The sequence below is a fragment of the Eleginops maclovinus genome, chromosome 13, assembly GCF_036324505.1.
Source record: "Eleginops maclovinus isolate JMC-PN-2008 ecotype Puerto Natales chromosome 13, JC_Emac_rtc_rv5, whole genome shotgun sequence".
Lineage (NCBI taxonomy): Eukaryota > Metazoa > Chordata > Actinopteri > Perciformes > Eleginopidae > Eleginops > Eleginops maclovinus.
In genome coordinates this window covers 1772226-1796969 of record NC_086361.1, presented here as the reverse complement: position 1 = coordinate 1796969, position 24744 = coordinate 1772226, and the positions used below count along the sequence as shown (strand labels likewise).

At 42.7% G+C, this 24744-nt stretch overlaps 1 protein-coding gene across 2 annotated transcripts in view; it reads right to left on the bottom strand.

The window, feature by feature from the left end:
- Positions 1-3106: 3106 nt before the first annotated feature.
- The window catches only part of gatad2b (GATA zinc finger domain containing 2B), a 47760-nt gene continuing 26122 nt past the window's right edge, over positions 3107-24744 (bottom strand). Inside the window, exons 2-11 of one of the 2 annotated variants that reach the window (XM_063898790.1) lie at positions 20349-20729; positions 17926-18055; positions 16017-16148; positions 14743-14871; positions 13911-14078; positions 12720-13098; positions 11093-11295; positions 10673-10783; positions 9860-10058; positions 3107-8270 (exon numbers count right to left, since the gene is read on the bottom strand). In XM_063898790.1, the coding sequence (XP_063754860.1) occupies positions 8134-8270; positions 9860-10058; positions 10673-10783; positions 11093-11295; positions 12720-13098; positions 13911-14078; positions 14743-14871; positions 16017-16148; positions 17926-18055; positions 20349-20728 (1968 nt within the window). In that variant the 5' untranslated portion in view covers position 20729 and the 3' untranslated portion in view covers positions 3107-8133. The remainder of the gene's footprint in view (positions 8271-9859; positions 10059-10672; positions 10784-11092; positions 11296-12719; positions 13099-13910; positions 14079-14742; positions 14872-16016; positions 16149-17925; positions 18056-20348; positions 20730-24744) is intronic. The other variant, XM_063898791.1, reaches the window with a different exon arrangement.

The window sequence follows — 24744 nt, the reverse complement described above, 5'->3', positions numbered from 1 at the left end:
TGGATTCACTAGAGGTTTTCCGGGTCTAGTTGTTCCCTCTCTGAGTTGTGAGTGGAACCCAAAAAGCTCTGGACACAGCAGACTGCATTGCCCCCCAGTGGCTGATGGAGCCTGCAGCAGATCTTACCCCTGCTACTAGAGCAACACTGAACTCTCAGTGATTTTTAAGCTCTGTGCAAGTAGAAGTCCTGAGTCCCAGTGCACTGGAATAAATGAATCTGACAGCCGGAGAGTGTCCTCCAGCAGCGAGTTCCTTTATACTAGGACTCAAAGGAAAAGGTGTAAATGATCACAAACTAATGCAGCATTTCCCCCCCCCCCCCCAAATGTGTTTATAGACGTTTTTCTCAAGACACAAAACAACCCACAGTGAAAAACACTACCACTAACTGCAAAATAAAGGAAAGGGAGAAGAAAAACAAAAACAAAAACAAAATGATGGCACACACATTGGTACAGAGGTTAAAGGGTGATATGGCTTACTTATGCCCTCTGGCTTTATGGAGGGTTAGTACCACTTTAGGGCATTGAGAAATTCTGGACCCTTAACAAAGTCCAAAAAGGAAGTCCACATTTGTTCAAACAGAGTGTATGTTCCTTTCATTGAATATGTTATTTTTTCCATTGCTATAACTTGAACAATGTCCTCTAGCCAGCATCTCGTAGTTGGTCTTTGTGTAGATTTCCAACATTTTGTAATTGCCCGTCTGGCTTGAAGTAGACTGAGGGTAACCATCTTCATGTTGGCCCTGTTGAGGATAATTTCCTGAGGTATAAGTCCCAAAACACACATTTTGGGGCACATGGGAAGATTCACCTCAGAAGAAGTTGAAAGAATATTAATAACTTCTCTCCAACATTCTGGTAATTTTATACAGGACCATACACAATGGAAAAGAGTCCCTGTATGTGCATCACACTTAAAACATACATCAGGAATATTACCATTGAAATGATTCAGGACTACAGGAGTGATATATAGCCTCATAACCCACTTATACTGTAAGAGTCTGAGACCTGAATTGTATGTTTGTGCCTGAGAAATGTTACAAATGGTTAGCCATTCAGGCTCAGTTAAGTCTTCCTCTAGGTCAGCACACCAGGCAAGTCTCTTATCATCAGAGGACTCCTGTGACCCTGACATTAGAGTCCTATAGAGAATAGAGATAAGTCTTCTCTGGGGGTTAGGGCAAGCTACCACCTTTTCTATTGCTGACAGATCAGGCAAGGTGAGGTTTTTTTGAGTCTTATAAAGGAAGTCTCTAATTTGAAGGTACTTGAAAAAATGTTTAACTGGCAGATCAAAGTTCTGTCTGATATCTTCAAAAGACATAAGAACACCTTCATGAAAAATATCTACCTATAATACCTTTGTCTGCCCAAAGTTTGAATCCTCTGTCTTTTTCCCCTGGAGGGAAATAGTTGTTGTGTTGTTGGGTGTGAACTGGGTCATTTGAAGGGAAACATTTAGGTATGTATAAACTTCATTCCATGCACGGATAGTATTTGAAACAAATGGATTGCCTGTGGCTTTCCGTAGTTTTGCCAGATCACCAGAGTAAAGATACAAATGTAGGTGAGAAGTTTCTCTTTCAATATGCACCCAAGAGGGGAATGAAGTAGATCTAAACCAAAAAGAGATTGTCCACAGTTGGCTTGCCCAGTAGTACCATTTGAGGTTGGGGAGTTTCAGCCCACCCCTGTCATAAGGTAGGTAGAGTAGGGAGAGAAGCAGTCTCGCTCGTCTTATTCCAAATGATATTTCTGAAGATTTTGGTCAAATTTGAAAAGAATGATGGTTGATGGTTGTAACGGTAAGCATTGGAATAGGTCTAAAAATGTAGGTAGGACATTCATTTTAAGGATATTAATTCAGCCAATCAATGAAATAGGCATTGCTGACTACCTTTTAATGAGGCTAGTCACTCCTGATATCACTGGATCATAATTAGTGGATACAAGGTCATCTGTTGTAGGTGTGATTTTGATCCCCAGTTATCGAAAACTTCCAACATTATAAAATGTGGTGACTACTGGGGGGTTACTTCTCTCAGAAGCCTTAAGGAAAAGGCTATTTGACTTAGATTCATTAACTTTATATCCTGAAAATGACCCAAAAGTGCTTATTATCTTAAGGAGATTAGGAATAGACCTCTCAAGGTTAGTCAGAAATAAAACTACGTTGTCAGCAAAAAGAACTATTTTGTTTTCTACCATTCCTACGGTGATGCCAGTTATGCCTCTGCATTGTCTAATCGCTATAGCAAGTGGCTCAATTGCTAATGCGAACAATAGGGTTGAAAGGGGGCACCCCTGTCTAGTTCCACGTTGGAGCTTGAAAGGCTGAGAGGTTACAAAGTTGGTCATGACCGAAGCAGTAGGGGAGTGGTACAGCAATTTCACACACTTACAGAAGTACTCACCAAACCCAAATCTCTGAAGCACTTCAAAAAGGTAGTCATGCTCCACTCTATCGAACGCTTTTTCAGCGTCTACGGAGATTATAGCTGTATCTGGACTCTCCCTCCTAGCATAATGCAGCGTTTTAACCCTAAAATGGGCATTCACATATAAATATTTTGCTAAATTAATTGATTGCTATTTTTGACATTACACCCATATTACAGTTTTTTTACACCCGTATAATACCAATAATATACTCATGTTAAACCCATATTACATTCTTATTAGACAGATTTTACACCCATATTTCAGTTATTATACCCGTTTGAAACATTTGGTAACAGCTTGTCAAATGACTGTACCCCCAATATTACAGAAACCATTTAAGGGTTAATAAATTCACCAAGTAGGTAAAATGTTTTTAATATATTAAAAACATTTTACATGTTGTTGATGCATGGTACACAGATACATTAGACCATCTCGTGCATAACATCCACAGCACAGTCACAAAACTGGACAAGACATGTTTTCAAAAATGAGGAAAAAGTATTTTAAACATGTTTTTCAGTTGCAGAATATATATAATTTACTTTTAATTTAAAAATAAAATGTAATTTATTTTTGCTCTAAAAAGGAACCGATTCACAATAGTTCCCCGTCCGGTCACAAAACCATGAATGAAGTCACACTTGGAAGCAAATTGTTTCAACCTTTATTAAACATAGCTTGCAAGAGATAAATATTACAAAGTTATTTCCTCCAAAATTAGCTTATTTTTTCAATCAATGCATAATTGTCAATCAACTGGCAGTATTCAAACAGCATTATTTTCTTTTACTTTTTTGAAGACCGTTAAATATCAAGTATGTGCAAAAGGTCAGGATTGATGTAAGCAAAACGAAAAAAGGACTTCAATTAGTTTCCGGTTGGTTTCATCATCTGTTTCTGCAGATCCCACATTATACAAAAAGTCAACTGAAAATTGATAAAACTGATTGAGAAATTAAATGTTTCCCTGCATTAGCAACAACAACTAATAGAAGAAAAAAGCCCGGCAGCAGAGGAGCGCACGTGGATGTACGCTGAAGTCGGCAGGAAGTGATCACTGGTTCAGAAGCAGCTGTCCCTAGTGCTTTGCTGCATGGAATACTTAGCGACAAATCTCTGTATCAAATTCATTTGATCCCCTCGGGCACTGATAGCATGCAAACCCTGATGAAAAGTAGGAACACGCTTTCTTTGTACATTATCAGGTCACTGACATGTGCATTTATGTATGTGTTTTTGCACATGATGGAGCTGGTGTGATGTTCTAACTAAACCTTTTATGATATTTTTTGTTCAGCTTTTAAGGTGATCTGCTCACAACATTTAAAGAACTTCGTTTAAACACCAACACCTTTAGAACAAATGTCCCCATGACAGAAAAAGTGTCTGAGACTAACTGAATCCTGGAAAAAGGACTTTTTAAACATCACCTTTCCACGCTGTGATTCTAACCAGTCCACTTCATAGAAAATGATCATGTGGACACCTCAAAGGGGTCAGCAGATGAACTTTAATGTGACGCTAAAGTCAGGAGGGTTACATGTAATCCAACACAATGTGGATCTTCTGGTGAGCAGGAAACTGTTCTGTAAAGTTATTTTGAGTTTCAATGCTCCGAGAGAATTGACCAGATGTGATTTGAGCCGCTCGGTCTGAACCAGTGCGCCTTCCTGCTAACACTAACTAGCCCCCGCCGAGGTGAATGCATCCAGGGAGAGCTCCAAGAAGCGGAGGGGAAAGAATCCCAAACATTTTGCACATTTGTTACACAATAATACACAGTGATCACAAAACGAAATGACAAGCTTCACAATATTCATGGCTTTTTGTTTGCTTTTCTACACAATATACAACCATTTAATTTCTTTTTTCAGAACAAGGGAGGAGAAAATGCTTATGTACAATAAGTCATTATTACTTCAAACCTAGCAAATATCGTGTCATTTATTTCATAGTCAATACATTTGTTTATTTTTTAAACTGCAATAGAAAGAAAAACTGAATTGAGACGTCAGAAAAAGAATGACTTCAAATTTAGATTTCAAGAAAGAATCTGAAATCCAGATACAAAGAGTGTGGACGCATCTGCAACAGAGTGAGAGACAGGAGCGCTTTTTCTCAAGCGTGGCAGCAAAAGGAGACGCATGGAAAAAAACATTGCTAAAATCAAATTGTGTGGCAGTAAAAAATGTATCCCAGACATTTAAAACTCAAGAAAATATATCTCTACATCCAAGGTCTACTGTTCCAGCAAAAGGAGAATTGATTGGTTTCTTTATTAGAATTAGCACAAATTATGTTTTCCAAGTGTACACTTAGTTTACACCCTAGATAGTTAAACTTTCAAGTCTTCCATTTCACTGGCTGTTTATCATGGGATGCTCTGATGAACCAGACACACACACACACACACACACACACACACACACACACACACACACACACACACACACACACACACACACACACACACACACACACACACACACACACACACAGAGAGAATAACAGGGGAGGTGGAGCTCCCTCCATTAGAGAACTGACGGCTAGTTATTACACATCATCATGGCTACACAGAGACTGTATGCTGTGTATTACTGTGGCACAGCCTCGGCTCGGGAAGAGCTGGGAACTAAGGGAAGCCTTTAGAAGCCAGCCAGACATTTAGTTTGACCATCTTTTAAAAATCTCTGAAAAAAGCCTCAAAATACATAATATGCTGCTTCTGCGTTAGCAACAACACATCAGCTAATTTGGCTAATATTGTTAAAAGGAACATGTCCCTGTTAAAATCTTGAGCGTTTAAATTGTACTTCTAACCTGAAGATATGATACAAACTGAATTTTAGAACATGGACAGACACAACTGTAAAATAACACTGAGCAACGAAAAGAGGAGAGGCTGTGTTAGCTAGCTTGGCTAACTGGAGCGTGAATCTAACACCGCTAGCATTCACCATTGTGAATTATAAGCTAGCTCTTCCCTGTGAAGTACTATAGTTTATTTTCAAGAAGTTTTAAATATCGGATACTTTTAGAAGAAGGTTTTAACCTGCCACTTGGACTTCTCCTGCGTTTTTAGCTTCAGTTTTTGCATTGCTTGTCATTTAACACAATAAGAGACTAGCTGTTTAGCTTTACTTGGCACAGCAGTGCATTGAGCCAAATGCTAATGTCAGCTTTCTTACACGCTAACAACGAGAAGGTAGGTAGCCGCTATTGCTAACCATGTTTCAATCTGAGTTTAGCATGTGAGCATGCTAACATTAGCTTTTTAACACCGCACACCGCAAACAGCTGGGGCTGAGGAGACTGTCTCCAGGCTGCAGGATGTTGAGGACACAAAGTGAAAAGAGTCCAGAATGAACTAACTGAGTGTAATGTAACCAAACATGGTTAGACATCCATCAAACACCAAGTAACTGCTGATTGTTCCATTCACACACACGTACTGCACAGAGACTGAGAGAAAAACATTTAGAGCGGATGAATCCAACATGGCTGCCAGAGCACGTGTCGGCCAGCGTTACTTCTGCAGTGTCGCCCTCATGTCAGTGTGAACCTGCCCCATGTACATTGGACGTTCCATAGGAGAAAAAGAAGTCAGTGAAACAGTCTTTGTCTGGCAGTTAATCCAATCATTCATTATATTTATAGATTTAGCAGATGAACAATTATTTGATTGAAATGTTTCAGAACCTTGAATTGTCCTTTCAACACTTTAGTAGGTAGTGTTCGTTTATTCAATGGAGGAGAGATCTAAAGCCCTTTCTCCTGAAATAACCCATGCCTTTTTAGAGGAGTGTTTAGGGAACTGCATCTTAATTAAACATTTACAGAACAGGTTAACCAGTTCATGAAGAAAATGTGCAAATCAGAAGCGATTTTATTTTTTAAGACCAGGGAAGAGCGTCCATGCTGTGACCATGTGAGCAGCCAGGATCTGAGGAGGGTTATCTACACGGTAAAGGGGGTGTTTTTGCATCTGGTTGTTTCCCACTGATTAAACACACTACTTTAAAAAGGATGATACATTTACTTAAAGTGGATTTTTTTTCAGGATTTGGGAACTGACACTTGAGGTTCAACATTAACAGAGATCAACACCGGCGAAGGATCATTCATCATCCCATAAAACACACCGTGATGCAATCCACAATCCTTACACACCTCTGGTCGGCCATCAGCCAGCATCCAGACTCTAGCCACTCTCAATTGTAACATTCTTTACCTCCTTTAAAAAAAATGTTTTTCCAATTGGAAATATGCAAAGTGCTCCTCTGGAGTGAGGCGACTCGTGTGCAGAGCATGCACACAATGATTGATCATGTCTCTCCCATAAAAGATATAATCCACATCATTTATTTTCTCCCTCTGAAGCTAGGTATCTATACATTATCCATACAATAGTTTCTGTTTTTAGCTTTGATGATTATTATCGTCTCTGGTGGCTAACACCTCTCAGGTACGCCACCACTTCATAAAGAGACGCCGCAAAACAAACAAACAAACAAACTAACAAATAAAACTAAGCAAAAAAAAAAAGAAAGAAGGAGAGTTGGGTGGAGGGGCCAACAATCAGAAAACTAAAAAAGAAGAAGAAAAGGACCCGGACGGTAGGTTTCCAGGTAGAGAATCTGTGGTTGGGATGCAGAAAATGTGCCTCCACCTCCAGACTTGAGTTCATTTAAAGAACATACGATGTCAAAAAGGAGCTTAGGGGTAAAAAGGGTTCAGTCTGTGCATACTGGATAACCAAAGGGGGGGGGGGGGGGGCAGGAAGTGAGATGGAATGCCTTTCTCCGAGTGGACACCATCCTCCCTGTGAACACTGGGGGAGCTTCAGATGATCCTCCAGGATGAGCTGCAGTCTGTCAGGGCTCAGGATACATCCATCTGCAGCGGGGGGGGGGGGGGGGGGGCTGACAGGAAGAGACCCCTGATGACCCTCTGATGGGGAATGCTGGGAGTCGACCGCCAGGGGAAAAGCTTTCCAAACTCTGATCTTCTCTTCACCGGCACCTCCAGGGGTCTCCAGATTCCGGTGGAGCGAATCCAGCTTCAGCTGCAAGTCCGTGGTAACGGATCCTGAAACTGGCCCATTAACCAGGTGATGGTGAGGGTGCTCTGCCCCCGTCTGTTTATTCCTATCAGTATTTTCCACTTTGTTACTCAAAGTTAGCGAGCTAACACTTTTTACAAAGCTGTTCCACTTTATGTTGCATAGCAACCAGAATGCACTCTGTTGATCTTCTGTTACTAGCAACGCTCAGGTCTACGCTTTATAATTGAGAGGGGAAAAGAATCGTGACCTGGCCTGACGGAGCCCTACGGTGATCCACTGCCCAAAGTAAAGAGGGAAACAAAAACAAGCGAACACGTATAAAAGAAAAAGCATAATGAGTAAACTGAAGCAAACGTGGTAGTTGCAGGTATAATAATAGTGCTACCAACAGCGATAATAATGGGAATTATAATTGTTAAACAACGCTGACGAAGAAGAAGAGCTATAAGAAGAACATCTGAGATGCACCGACAGTTTAGTGTCTTTGTCCGACTCGTGGGTTTCATGGGTAGGCACACGGACAGGCACTGCATGCGATGGGGGGGTGGGGGGGAAAGGGGTGTTGGTCGATCTGGGAGTGCTTCAGTATGGGGTAGGAGGGGCTTCAGAGGGGCTCATTTCTGTCCGCTGATGGACTGCGATATGGATCGAGGCGGGATCATGTCCAACAGGTACTCTCTCTGCCGGTCCGCTAAGCTGGAGCTCTTATGGGCCCCAACCGCCGCCGGGTTCAGATAGGCGATATTTAACCCTGTGGGACACACACACAAACACACACACACACACACACACACACACACACACACACACACACACACACACAAACACACAAACACACAAACACACTCTGTAAGATACATTTTCAACTTTGGAACAGCAGAGGCTGCTTACAGCTAGCATTAGCCATACTGCTGCTAACAGCTAACATTAGCCATACTGCAGCTAACAGCTAACATTAGCCATACTGCAGCTAACAGCTAACATTAGCCATATTGCTGCTAACAGCTAATATTAGCATTAGCCATATTGCTGCTAATAGCTAACATTAGCCATACTGCAGCTAACAGCTAACATTAGCTAGGGTGACCAGATTTGAGGTGGCGAAAAAGAGGACACTTGCGATTGTTGGGGGGGAAGTCTAAGTACAGTAGACTTCTGTGCAAAGCGCCATTCAATTTAAGTACACGCTTAATGGTCCCATGAAAAACGGACGTTTTCATGAATTTATAAAACCCCCCCGGACGCTCCGGACAGGACATAAAAAGAGGACATGTCCGGGCAAAAGAGGACGTCTGGTCACCCTACATTAGCCATACTGCTGCTAACAGCTAGCATTAACCATACTGCTGCTAACAGCTAGCATTAGCCATACTGCTGCTAACAGCTAACATTAGCCATACTGCTGCTAACAGCTAGCATTAGCCATACTGCTACTAACAGCTAGCATTAGCCATACTGCTGCTAACAGCTAACATTAGCCATACTGCTGCTAACAGCTAGCATTAGCCATACTGCTGCTAACAGCTAACATTAGCCATACTGCAGCTCTTCTACAGTGTTGTTCACAATTTAACATCAGGAAAGAACCGTTGGGCCAACAGGATGGACCAATAGTGAGTTTAATGGATAGAAATTCAGAAAAAGTCTACACAATCTTTATAAGAGTGCTGTAACACAAGTCATATCAGTTGTGTATTATCTTATAACATTAAATCTTCAAGCAACTAATTCAGAGGATGGGGGAAAACTGTGTGTTTCTCTCTGCAGCTGGTGTCTACTCTGCCAAAGATAATCTGTGAGGGAAGATGCTCCACTCTGTGGTGTGGAAAACTTGAACAGAGTGAGACATCTTCATTTACAGCAACTTGTGACTCACTGACAATAACCCGAACTGCACATAAAGCCTGCACTCTTGCACAATAACTTCGACCTGCACTTTCTTTCTGAACACATACATGTGTATATTTTTAACAATACTGTTGTTACTTATCTGCATACATGTTTTAAAAGTTTTTAGAATTTTTTGTTTTAAATGTGTGTTTCATATCCTTGTGTGAATCTGTAGTGTTTTTCCTCTTCTCTGTTGCTGCTTAAACACTCAAATTTCCCCACAGGGATTAATAAAGGTACATCTTATCTTAACTTCAGGAGTCACTTTCCAGAAACTTTCACTTATGTCGTATCAATAATTTGTAGTGAGCAGGTTTATAGTTCTGAAACAGGTTTGCGTTTGGATCGTTTGTCAGATAAGTTAGCTACAGCTTTTACCCAAGTGTCAGATGCATATTTAACCAATATACGTCAACACAGGTGCACAAATACCACTTTACACACACACACCTGGGATGTTGTAGATCTGCCGGCGGCTGTCGTGCTGCATTCTGTTGCCGCCGCCCCCCCCGCTGCCACAGTGCTTGCCGCTGGTCATCCCCATGAGGCTACTGGCCACAGACAGCTGGGAGGCCTGGGCGAAGTTAGACAGGACACCCCGCGCCGAGTTAGACAGACCTCTCTGCATGGAGGCCTGAGGCTGGGGGGCCTGAGGACAGAACACACACCCCGTTAACCAACCAACCAACCATTATAATTGTTATAATTTTTTTTTAGGCATACAGCCGCAGAAAACATTCAGAGACCAGTTCAGCATTATCATTTTCTCTGGTTTATTATTTATAGGTCAGCTTTGAGTTAAATGATTTATTTATTTATTGTATTCTATAAACTACTGACAACATGTCTGTGTTGGAATTCAACGGACACTGGAATGGCTGCCAAACATGTAGAGATTGAGATTTAAGAACAATCTGGAGTGGTCTCCTCATTTTTTTAATGCATATATTAAAAAGGTAAAACCTCACCATCACTGCCACCCAGTGGTGCACTGCAGTACTGCAGATGGTTTTTAAACAGCAGAGGTTCATACAGCTTAAACAAGTTTACAGTGCATTTATCTGTTTATATCATTATGAATGAATTTTTACGGCTATTAATCCTGCTAATAAAATCATGTCTTTAATGTTGGACTTTTAAGCAGTAGTGAATAGTGGATATAATTGTCATTAACCATATATTTATTACGCAACATGGAACAGTGGGTGAGTTCACGCTCCTGAATACTAGTGGTGGAGGGTGGGTTGGAGCGCTGCAGTGTACCTGGCGGAGTGCATGGTGTCGGATCATGGAGTCAGTCTTGGAGGCGTTGGGGCCAGTAGGGGCCGAGCTGGGGGACAGGGCTGCCTGCTGCTGCAGCCTCTGCTCGATCTCCTGACAGGGAGCAACATGAGGAACACGGGTTAAAAAGGACAGCTCAGAAGGCGACGAGGCACTTTGTCATGGAATGGGGGGTGTAGGGGTCGGTTTGGACTTGGGTTTGATCAGATTTTAGTTTAGTTTTTTCTTGTTTCTTTGTTGTGATTTACTTAGACTTTGAGTAAAAACATGAGCTTGTATTCGAAAAAAGTGCACCTACTTAAATAAAAAGTATTAAAAATAAGGATTTGGTTAACAGTAAACCAGATGTAGTTTATGGGATGCTCAGAAGATGACAGTCAGTATGTGGTGTGACGTGCTGACCTGCTCCTGCTGCAGGGCCTTCACAAAGGCATTCTTCAGCCGGTTGGTGTGCTCTGCCTTCAGAGCCTTCTTCTGGTTGGAGGTCATGCACTGCTCACACAGGATCCGCCCGCTCTTCTCCTGCTTCCAGTGCGGGGTGAAGTCGGTTCTGCACTGGGCGCAGAAGAACGGCTCCATCCGGCCCAAAGTCCCTCTGAGTTTACCTGAGAGCAGAACGATTGGACTTCAGGATTCATCACATTCCTGTTTGTTTCCTCTCCCCCCTTACTTTGGTGTTCCTGGTCAGATTTGACTGGTCGGTTTTAAATGCTCTTACAATAACTCAAAAACCATTAAACATCACCACATTTGATTTAAATATACAAAGAATAGATACTGAAAATGTATTGATTGATTGATTTAGGTGTGTACTATCTGAACTACTTGAACATAGTCTAGTGCGTAGTTCACAAACAGGCGGACCGCGGACTGGGTCCGGACCCTGACGCCGACCTATACGGTCCCGGACATATAATCAATACATTAATAACGGCTCTATTTTAACCGGCGCCAACAGGGGGTGAAAGAGACGAGTGAGCGATACAGGGTGATTAGAGAGAAGGCGGAGAAAAGACTGAGTGAAGAGACGAGTTAGCGGGAGACAGAGGCAGAAGACGGAGAGAAGAGTGAGGGGAGAGACGAGTTAGCGGGAGACAGAGAAGACGGAGAGAAGAGTGATGGGAGAGACGAGTTAGCGGGAGACAGAGAAGACGGAGAGAAGATTGATGGGAGAGACGAGTTAGCGAGAGACAGACAGAGAAGGCGGTGAGTGGAGCACCAATGAACACCTTCACATGTGTATGAGAATGGCCCTGACACCATTTCAGCCCCGATTTAAAATCCTGGCCGGAGAGGCTAGAGCTCAGTCCTCTCACTGAACTAAAGACAGTCAGTGAGGGAGTGGAATATAAGAGGGACAGAAAGACAAACCTTAAAACTGTTCCATTGTTATGATGTGTTCGGACTGATATGTTCTATAACTGTCTGAAACTGTTAAGATGTGAAACGGTTAAAGAGAAAGGGGAACTCAAGCTGCTGCTGCTGCTCTTTATTTAATCTTTCTAAAAGTAAGCTCTTTTAAGATGCACACATTTTCCAAAGATATTTAGTTTCTTTTCTCTATTTTATTTTAAATGCAGCGTGGAACATTAACACATCTACAGTATTATACTGTATATCTGTATAGTTCAAGACACAATAAATATTGATGTTTTTGGATTGTACTTTGTTTGTTTGATGAGACAGTCAGTTGTTGATGACATGCAGACGTTGATACAGCTACTAGCTCACAGCTAATGTATAGCACATGACATTTTCTCTAACTGGACCTCGTTGAATTTTAGTTGAATACCCCTGCTGTAGGGTTACCCAGTCATTTCCTATGGAGGTCATGTTTGACCGGGAACACCATAGATGTTACAAAGTTGACTAAACCTCAGAATTCAATGAAAGTGGTGATCAACAGTTTATATGTTCAGATGCCTACGGAGGATATCACAATTGATCAAAGTAGTAAATCGGTCAGATTTGACACTAAATCGACATATGAACAAACTATTTCTCAGAGCCTGAACGTGAAGCTGCTTACCCTGACTGTCGAGCACACTCTGCACCACCTCCTCCAGCCCCACCATGTAGATAAACTCGCTGTTGGCGGCAGAGGGCAGGAAGTGGAGCAGCGGGGCAGGGGGTTTGGGAGGGGGGATCTCCAGCAGGGTCTTCTCCAGCTGCTTCCTCAGGGCCAGTTTGGCGGCCGCCTGGCTGCTGGCCTGGTCGGCGATGGAGCTCACCCCACCCGCCGAGCTGGACATGGTGGACGGGCTGACGGCCGAGGCTCCGCCCATGCCCCCGCCGGCTGCTGCTGCCGCCTGCATGTGGGCCAGGTTCATGTACATGGCGCTGGACCCTGAGCGCTGGGAAGCTGCCACCTGCTGGCTGGCCTGCAGGGAGACACACATTCTCTGATGCTAAGCAGAGGAGAGCCACACTTTACCCTGCTGTCCCCAGCCACACAGAACACACATCTCCCTGCCTCGGTAGAGCTGGTTGCTACAATCTGCTCTTTAAAGCTTCTGTAGAGTCTACCTGCCAGCTCAGAGTACCACTGTGAACTGGAAGAAGCTAATCTGTTAAAGATGGAAGCTGACTTTAAAGCTTCTAAATCACAGAGAAAAACAAGTTCAGAGATAAAGAAAGCAGCTAACGTTAAAGCAACAGATTACAGTTTTAAAGCAGGTTAGAAATGTAAAGATAGAAGCTAAAGTCAGAGCCTATAGATCTCCGTGTAAAAGCTAACTAGAAATAGCAGAAAATAAACCCTGTATATCAGGCAAAAGCAGCATGTGAATACATTCAGTTGATCTATTCTGGTAGGTGTAATTGGCCCACCAAAGTGTATATTTAACATAGTCTTCAGATATTTATCTTTCACTGATGTATATATTTTTACTTTTAAGTTCAGTTTTATTTTCTACTTTGTTTGTTTTCTAATATTTTACATTTTCACATTATGCCATTTTTACATGCTGCTGTGACACAACAATGTCCCAAATTGGGATAAATAAAGTGTATCTTGTCTTTAACCTCCGGCAGCTAGCGTAGCATAGCAGCACTGATGCTAGTTAAGTACGTGCTAATGTAAATGTAAATGTGTGACATCTTAGAAACATCTATCTCCTGCTAACCTATCCCATTAGACAGTACCATCATTGCACATCGCTTTAACCACGCCTGGTAGTAATCCATGACACACAGTGAGCGTGGAGTGGAAGGATCCTACCTGCTGGTAGCTGACGGCGTTGGCCATGCTGGAGCTAGAGCGGGACATCCCGGGCTTAGAGGACAGTCTCTGGCCCTGCAGCTGGGAGGGGTTGGGGGCTATCACTCGCTGAGACATCAGCATGGGGGGCAGGTTAGCATTGGCTGCTGACCTGATGACTGTGTGACCCTGTAGAGAGGAAACAACAGAGAGGAGTTAATGTAAGATAGACTTAATATCCAGCTCCTCTATAGAACCAGAATGAAGCACTGCTAAAAGCAAACTTTTTAGGATGGGGGCATGATGAGAAATGGAGGCGGGAGAAAGACAACGGTCACCTCTAGAATAAGCATGTCTTTCACAACAATTTATCAAGACCACTTGATCATAGGAGCAGGAACAGTTACAGGTCAGGTCAATATTGAAGAGACAGAGTCTATTCCTGAAACCAAGCTCAGCAAAAGGGCTTCTTTCTGAAAAAAAGTCCACTGGTGATTATATTATAGCATTTTAGGGACTCACAGGAGACATCTTTAGAAGAAGAATGGTAAAATCAAGTATTAATCAAACTCTGATAGCACCAGATCCTTCATTTCCCACAATGCATACTTTCATTAACACCCAGACTCCTGTTAGCATTTTGTTGTTATTTTCTCAGACTTGAATTATGTCCTGATACACTAAAGACATTTTATTATACAAGTGTACTGACCCAGGAAATAGTAACCATGAGCAGTAAACTCACCTCAGAGGGACCCTGTTCTCCCCTCTTACTCAGGCAGGACTGATTGTGTTATTGAAGCCCTGAACTGAACATTAAATCCACAGTGAATGGTTAGTATGGTAGACAAACCTGTGCAGTGCGGAGGTTCTGGGGCTCCGGGTTGTGCATGCCCGGCCTCACAGGCAGCTTCCCCAGGCCCTGAGAGCTGTGCATGGGGGGGGCCTGCACAGAGGAGGCAGCGTTCTGCACCACCGGGACCTGCAGACAGCATCACAGCATTACCAGGGTGATTCATGCTCACATGAGAGTGCATGCCCGGTGTTTGACCTCATATTACAGTGAGGGGATGCAAACCTCTCTCCTTTTGGTGCAATTTGCCGTTTTGGATCCAAAATAGGTCATGATTGTGTGTTGGCACATTTTTTTATATATTATTTAATAAGTAATTTAGCTTGCTAACTAGCATACATTGACTCCTTATGTTAGCTTTAGCCTGCAGTTTTTTTAAATTGTAAATATATTTATTATTTTTTCACGAGCATCATACCAATATGTTAACCCTTTTTTTCCAGTTATTCCAAACCCAAAACAAATTTTCCACACATGCAATAACATTATAAAAAGTAGAATTAAATAAACAAGGTCAAAGGAAAAAAAAAAAGCTAATAATAATAATAATAATAATAAATAAATCCCCCAAAATAATAAAATTAAAGAAAGAAAATGACACAGACAGCACAACACTAGAAGGAATATACAGATGTGTTCACTATGGGTGATAAGACACAACAATTACATAAAGGCTTGTTAGACATTGTAAACTGTAGGGAAATCTGCGTCGAAATCTGCGTCTATGCTAGTCCGTAGAGACCACTTCGATCTCTTATTTTTATTTCTCATGGGCGTAATGTTACTCACGTGTCATCATATAATCTCTTACATTGTCATCCTTACCGATAAACGATGCACTATATTTTCTGTTCTACATATTGATAAAGTGTTTTAAATTATTATTATTTAGCTGTGCTTCTTCATTGTGTTGCCTGCTCATAATGACTTATTTCTCTATAAATGTCATTTGAAGGCTTTACCTGTGTTACAATATGGCTTTTTGTCACTGTGTAAAAAATTTGCTACACATTTAGCATCACTGACTGGTACAGGCAGATAATACAAAAAAAGTAGTGACTAGGCTACTTCCTGTTTTTGAATATTCATACGTTTTAGATCCTTTGTTAAGGCTATAGATAGAAAGACAAAGCCTTGCACAGATGCATTTTCTATGAGTCACCTTTTTCATACCGGATTACTTTGAAGCACACAATAAGTGAAACACTGGAGTAAATGTGCTTGCATACACCCCCAACAGGTGGATGTGAGGGTGCTGTGAGTTCAGCACTGACCTTCTGCACCACATTCTCCTTCTGCATCTGACTCTGCCGGAGCTTCTTGAGCAGCACCAGGCGCGCCTCCTCCAGACGCAGCTCCTCCCTCAGAGCCTTGATCATCTGCTGCCTCTCTTCTCCCGTCTTCCCCTGAAAGACACACAACCTCAGTCAGACATGGTGTCCAGAGGACTCTTTAAAGTAGAGACACTACATACTGATATACACCTGAACATCAGCAGGAGAAGACTCTTTAAAGTAGAGACCCTACATACTGATATACACCTGAACATCAGCAGGAGAGGACTCTTTAAAGTAGAGACACTACATACTGATATACACCTGAACATCAGCAGGAGAGGACTCTTTAAAGTAGAGACACTACATACTGATATACACCTGAACATCAGCAGGAGAGGACTCTTTAAAGTAGAGACACTACATACTGATATACACCTGAACATCAGCAGGAGAGGACTCTTTAAAGTAGAGACACTACATACTGATATACACCTGAACATCAGCAGGAGAGGACTCTTTAAAGTAGAGACGCTACATACTGATATACACCTGAACATCAGCAGGAGAGGACTCTTTAAAGTAGAGACGCTACATACTGATACACACCTGAACATCAGCAGGAGAGGACTCTTTAAAGTAGAGACACTACATACTGATATACACCTGAACATCAGCAGGAGAGGACTCTTTAAAGTAGAGACACTACATACTGATATACACCTGAACATCAGCAGGAGAGGACTCTTTAAAGTAGAGACGCTACATACTGATATACACCTGAACATCAGCAGGAGAGGACTCTTTAAAGTAGAGACGCTACATACTGATACACACCTGAACATCAGCAGGAGAGGACTCTTTAAAGTAGAGACGCTACATACTGATATACACCTGAACATCAGCAGGAGAGGACTCTTTAAAGTAGAGACACTACATACTGATATACACCTGCACATCAGCAGGAGAGGACTCTTTAAAGTAGAGACACTACATGCTGATATACACCTGAACATCAGCAGGAGAGGACTCTTTAAAGTAGAGACACTACATACTGATATACACCTGAACATCAGCAGGAGAGGACTCTTTAAAGTAGAGACACTACACACTGATATACACCTGAACATCAGCAGGAGAGGACTCTTTAAAGTAGAGACACTACATACTGATATACACCTGAACATCAGCAGGAGAGGACTCTTTAAAGTAGAGACACTACATACTGATATACACCTGAACATCAGCAGGAGAGGACTCTTTAAAGTAGAGACACTACATACTGATATACACCTGAACATCAGCAGGAGAGGACTCTTTAAAGTACAGACACTACATACTGATATACACCTGAACATCAGCAGGAGAGGACTCTTTAAAGTAGAGACACTACATACTGATAAACACCTGAACATCAGCAGGAGAGGACTCTTTAAAGTAGAGACACTACATACTGATATACACCTGAACATCAGCAGGAGAGGACTCTTTAAAGTAGAGACACTACATACTGATATACACCTGAACATCAGCAGGAGAGGACTCTTTAAAGTAAAGACACTACATACTGATATACACCTGAACATCAGCAGGACAGGACTCTTTAAAGTAGAGACACTACATACTGATATACACCTGAACATCAGCAGGAGAGGACTCTTTAAAGTAAAGACACTACATACTGATATACACCTGAACATCAGCAGGAGAGGACTCTTTAAAGTAGAGACACTACATACTGATATACACCTGAACATCAGCAGGAGAGGACTCTTTAAAGTAAAGACAGAACCCAGGGTAGGAAATGTTTTTTAGTGCTCTATAGTTCTTACTAATGCATTTACTACACAGATCAGAGAGGAGTCGTCCCACTACCTCCTCCTGAGCCTGACATGCCTGAAGTGTGTACCTTGAACAGGTCCAGGTTGGCTTGGTGCAGGCGCTCCTCAGGACGCGGTGTAGTTCTGGGACTCGACGCCTCGTTGTCTGACAGGATGATGACGTCTGGAGACGGAGTCCGTCGGTCATGGTCAGCCTCGCTACAAGAGAAACAAAAAAGGTCCAGTCAATTTCTGGATCATCTGAGACTTGCAGGTTTTAGGAAAATGTGTGAAACGATGTACCCAATATATGCGATATGTCCGCCTGATGGTTTGCTCACTGTTTATAACATCATAAAGTATTACTGTGTGATCACAATGGGTTGGAGTAGCTGGGTTCCATGGAAATGGGCGGGACTCTCAGTGAACATAACCAACTGTTCACCTGTGTGAGGTGTGCTGCTGTTTTTTTTTGATGGCCCACTTTCAAAAGCTTGGTTATTCTGATTATACATACTAATATAAACTAACATTTCGATGATTAAATTAAGATCTGTTCAACACACTTTTGATTCTCAGCGTCAGACAGAGCCATCCAGGCCTGACATCAGTCTCTCAGTGACTTATGTTGTTCCCTGTAGTAGAGCCACACATTTAGCTTCAATGAATAGCTAGTATATTAATGTCTCTACTGACTGCCTGGCCTCTCCCTCAGGATCAGCCCCCGCAACCCATCAGCTCTATCTTCTGTTTTAGCCTCTCTTGGGGTACTAAATTCTCTTCTTTGTCATTTAGCTCCTCGCTCCTTTTTCCCCGGTCCCACTGAAAGTTGATTTGTGTGTGCCATCTTAAGAAGCGTCCCACGGCGCTTATTTGTGCCGGGGGAGCGAGGAGCGAGGATCAAGGTACCACCAGACCATCCTCCGGTGAAATCCTCAGTCACTCGCCCGCCCCTTACTGTGTATTTGTCACTGATGGGACGCTGCAGCGCATGCACTGATCTGATGCTTCTTAACCTGAGAGCAGTTTAACAGCTGAGTCAAGACATTAAACTCGAGGGAATCACACCTCAGTTTTGTGTGTTTTGTTTCAATTAATGCATCATATCTGAACACTAAAGTGGAAAAAATCTGTTTATTCATTTATTAGAAACATTTTTGATCTCCAATTCATTTTAATTATGAACACATTCAAATTCAAAGAGACAGATTTAATATCTGTCAGCAAGAACAGCTTTTCTGTTTTACATTTTTAAGAATGGCTTTTATCTTTTTTTGAAAATGAGTTCTTATTTCATTAAATGTATTTGGGTCTACAGAAATGATACAAATGTGAACTAACAGAGGCGTCAGGTGTGGGGGTGTTTGTGTGTGTGAATGAAACGGGGACAGAGCTGGCTGCTGTCAGACGATCCGGCTGTACCGGCATCATCACACACGGACGTCACTTCACGTGACGCTCCGAGGAAAGGAACCCCCATGGCTCTTAAAACTAATTTCCTTGCTTCCTCTCTCTCTCCGCGTGGTTTCCTTGCGTCCCTTGCGCAAGGAAAAGACACAAGTGAGGGACGCAGGGATGCAAGTTAAGAGAAGTGAGAAGTACCCCTGGTCACCTGACTGCTAGCTAATCTGACAGCTTTTCTTCCCTGTCCTGATGATGGACCCCACTGTGCTCTTGGAAACATTTAGATGGTGGAGGTGTACGGAGAGGTGCTTGGCTTCAGGGCTTGGTTTTTGGTGTCACATAAGCTGTGAATTGTGGGACCCTGCATACAGAGGAATGTGTGTTTGCATTATTTCTAAATTCAGTTTGTAGAGACAACTCAACGATCATCAAAGCTGAGCTGGATGTGTGAAGACAAACCAAAGGCACTTACTACAAAGTCCTAGAAAGACAAGGTCAACTTTACTAATGTGAAAGAGGAATAGTTTCAGGGGAACTTAAAAGTACTACGGGATCAGGTTGGAGCCAAAAGACTAGCAGTCAAACAGAACAGGTTGTTTTATCTGGAGAGGACAGAAGTCAGCTCTGACAACACCTCTGGATACTGAGAAGATGAAGTGGACATTTTGGAATTATAGTAGAGATTCATATCTCACACTGAAAAAAACCTGACTTTTGGTATATTTCTTATTCGTTGTTTGTTACCATATTCCCTTCTCCTTCCTACATGTTGGTCATGATTATTTTTTTTAGGCATGCAAATATGTTTATGAACACTTTTTGTGTTACTCTGAGTGTCTTTGAGTTTCTAGAAAAGCGCTGCATAAGTGTCATGTATTATTATTATTATACCTATGTAATGAGCCTTCTAAGAACGTCTAATATTATTTCAGTTTCAGTGTTGGCACAGTGAGTGTTTGTAGAGCAGACCTGTTGAAAGCAGCACGATGCTGCCAGGGTTATGGTATGGTAATATAATATATAACTGGAACCTTTGGATAGGACAGAGCCACCATGTTTGTTATCAGGGGCCCCGGTGTCTCTGGTCCTTTAAACCCTCCCCCCTCACCATCTCCTCCCGGCGCTCATGTCCACCGGCTCATCCATCATGTTCTCCTTCCCGTTCTTACTGGCTCCGATATGGCTGCCGTGGCCTGCCAGCCTCAGACTCCCGTTCATCTTCTCATCGTATGTGGCCCCCATGAGGCTCTGGTGGTGGAGGCTGCTTGCTCCGGGCCCCTTCCCGTCTCCCAGGGGGCCCCCGACTTCCAGGGCTGCCAGGTCAGCGAGGTCCTTGCGTTTGAGTAGAGCCAGCATCTTGAGGCGTTCCATGGCCTCGTGGCCCTCCATTTTGAGGCGTTTGGCCAGGGCTTCCTCTCGCTCGCTGGGGGACTCCAAGCCTCGCTTCAGCAGGTTGAGCCTCAGTGCCTCCTCAGACATCCGCTCCATCCTGCAGGACGGCAAGAGGACACAGGGGTTAGCAGGGACACAGCAACATGTACAACCACCAAAGAGCTCATAGAGAGTCCTGTTGTGAACCCGGATATATAGAGTACCCCAAAGTTTTAAGTTAGAAATGTATAGTACGGGTCCCTAGCACATACAAACTGCCGGATGCTAACCTGCACATCTTGGCCAATTTGCACAATTAGCATAAATTGCGTTAATAAGCAAGAATAGTTAAAACAGAGAGAGTGGCTCTGGTGGTTATTGAGGATGCCGAGTCCATTTTCAGGATAGAAAATGTCAGTTTTAACCAGAAAGTGGCCATATCTGTAATCTCTGTGGGCTGTAGATACATTTTGGGTCCATTTGGAAGATTTAGGGGACTCTGGATCATTTGGATTGGACAGATTGCCTATTTGTTTGAAAAAAATGTCCACAGTAGAGGTAATAATATTAATCTTGTGCCTTCTATGGTTGCAAAACTACTCATAGAAATCAAAATCAGTCCACAGAGAATACCGATATGGCCACTTTCTGGTTAAAACTGCCATTTTTTATCTTGAAAATGGACTCCGCATCCTCAATAACCACCAGAACTACGCTCTCTTTTTTAATTATTTGTGCATATTAACGCAACTAATGCTAATTATGCAAATAATTAACCCCCAAACCTCTCCAAAACTGTCAAAATCTTTGATATTGTCTGCATATGCTTTAATGCCATTAATGTGCTGGGGACCGTACTATACCTTTCTAACATAAAACTTTGGGGTACTCAACATTTCCGGGTTCATTATGCTGGCAACATGGTAGACTCTCACCAAAAACACACATACTGCTTGCTATGTCTGCATTAGTGAGGATGTGTGCACAGAATTGGGAAATCTGCTATCTGCTTGATATCATAGAGTGGCGCAGAAATGAATCACACACCAGGAAATAAGTCAGCATTGTAGCACTTCCTGTTCCCCCTTGAACATGGTTGTGGTTAGATCCCTGAAATAAGATCTGTAGTAAGACAAGCTGAAGAAATGTTTAATTCTACAACATAAATGATCAACAAATACCCCACTGGGGAGTGTCTGAAGCTTCTATGTGTCTTCCAATTAAAGAGCATCGCTCGTATACGCCGCGCACTGCTGCACAAACTCTTATCCATTCAGTCATACATCCCGACCCACAGCATTCTCTATGGTTCTCCTGCTTATATTCAGGTCAATACGCCCCAAATTCTGCTCCCAGCTGGTCAACTCCACCTGCTGCTCTGCCCACATCATCCCTTTCCTCTCTGCTCCGAAATACAAAGCCATCAACAACCTAAACCACCACCCCACATCTGTGGCCTCCTTTAACAACACACTCCTACCTGTGGCCTCCGGTGTGCTGATGCAAACCTTCTAACTATCGTTTAGCCAAACATTAGCATCCTTTAGCTTAGCGGTGGTGATGCGCAGCCAAATGACAGAGATGTATTTGATTCAAAGCCTAACATTAGTTGTAATGTTTACTTTTAGTCTTGTTTGGACAATATTTCCCAAACATAGTTTAAGTTCTATTCATGAATAATAACCCTGGATCACACTAAAGAGACTCTTTATTTGAAATATATTTTTCTAAATTGATGTCTAGCACTTTGAGCTGCATTGTTGTTATGAACCGTACAATATTCAGATTTTTTTAAAACAATAAGAATGTCTAAAAGCCGAATCAATCAAGAAATCATGTGGAAAAATAAAGACAAATACCGAATAAAATGATCATAAATGCATTTGCCACAAATGTTATTGTGTGGGCAAACTAAAAAAATGTCATCACTGTATCTCATTGTACATGAAGTAACGTAGGATAATAGCATGACAGTCTAGGAACTCAACACCGTTTCTACAGGTCTGTGATGGAGCAGAGAGAGGGGGGTTCTGTTCTCTGCTCTGGTGCTGAGTGTTAGCTTGTCTTCTCTGCAGCCTGTTACTGTTGAGAGGGAATCCTACAATTCATTCAAATCAAACCACCTCATATAACCCGACCTGAGGATCAGTGCAGCTAAAGGCCAGGATCAACAGGGTCAGCTCTTTCAGACAGGAGTGGGCTAAACACAGCGGGCTAAGAAGAGCATGGATGTGTGGGTTTGAAAAGGACAAAACAAGCCAAGTCTTATTAGCATAACTTTAGTGAAGTCAAGCGTTGTGTATCTCTTTTAAAAACAACCAGTGGACCAGATGCTGACCTACAGAAAACTAATCAGCAGAAGAAAAGAATAAACACATAACCATAAAACTGAGCTGCACAGGAGAGGGGAGGTGAGGAGCTCCACTCCATCACAAGGCAACAAGAGGAGGTGTGTCTGCAGCAGCAAACTAAAGGTGGAGTTCAGGGTGGAGTAATTCATCATTCATTACATCAGCAGGTAATAAAAAACTACTGAAGTATGTTATCTAGGTTTATCATCCATCACTGCCTCCATCACCTGACAGCATCCATCACTGCCTCCATCACCTGAAAGCAACTATCACTGCCTCCATCACCTGAAAGCAACTATCACTGCAACCATCACGTGAAAGCATCTATCACTGCCTCCATCACCTGAAAGCAACTATCACTGCATTCTATCACTGCCTCCATCACCTGGAAGCATCTATCACTGCCTCCATCACCTGAGAGCAACTATCACTGCTTCCATCACCTGAAAGCAACTATCACTGCCTCCATCACCTGAAAGCAACTATCACTGCCTCCATCACCTGAAAGCAACTATCACTGCCTCCATCACCTGAAAGCATCTATCACTGCCTCCATCACCTGAAAGCAACTATCACTGCTTCCATCACCTGAAAGCATCTATTACTGCCTCCATCACCTGAAAGCAACTATCACTGCCTCCATCACCTGAAAGCAACTATCACTGCCTCCATCACCTGAAAGCATCTATTACTGCCTCCATCACCTGAAAGCATCTATCACTGCCTCCATCACCTGAAAGCAACTATCACTGCCTCCATCACCTGAAAGCATCTATTACTGCCTCCATCACCTGAAAGCATCTATCACTGCCTCCATCACCTGAAAGCAACTATCACTGCCTCCATCACCTGAAAGCAACTATCACTGCCTCCATCACCTGAAAGCATCTATTACTGCCTCCATCACCTGAAAGCATCTATCACTGCCTCCATCACCTGAAAGCAACTATCACTGCCTCCATCACCTGAAAGCAACTATCACTGCCTCCATCACCTGAAAGCATCTATCACTGCCTCCATCACCTGAAAGCATCTATCACTGCCTCCATCACCTGAAAGCAACTATCACTGCCTCCATCACCTGAAAGCATCTATCACTGCCTCCATCACCTGAAAGCATCTATCACTGCCTCCATCACCTGAAAGCATCTATCACTGCCTCCATCACCTGAAAGCAACTATCACTGCCTCCATCACCTGAAAGCAACTATCACTGCCTCCATCACCTGAAAGCATCTATCACTGCCTCCATCACCTGAAAGCAACTATCACTGCTTCCATCACCTGAAAGCAACTATCACTGCCTCCATCACCTGAAAGCAACTATCACTGCCTCCATCACCTGAAAGCAACTATCACTGCCTCCATCACCTGAAAGCAACTATCACTGCCTCCATCACCTGAAAGCAACTATCACTGCCTCCATCACCTGAAAGCAACTATCACTGCCTCCATCACCTGAAAGCAACTATCACTGCCTCCATCACCTGAAAGCAACTATCACTGCCTCCATCACCTGAAAGCAACTATCACTGCCTCCATCACCTGAAAGCAACTATCACTGCCTCCATCACCTGAAAGCAACTATCACTGCCTCCATCACCTGAAAGCATCTATTACTGCCTCCATCACCTGAAAGCATCTATTACTGCCTCCATCACCTGAAAGCAACTATCACTGCTTCCATCACCTGAAAGCAACTATCACTGCCTCCATCACCTGAAAGCATCTATTACTGCCTCCATCACCTGAAAGCAACTATCACTGCCTCCATCACCTGAA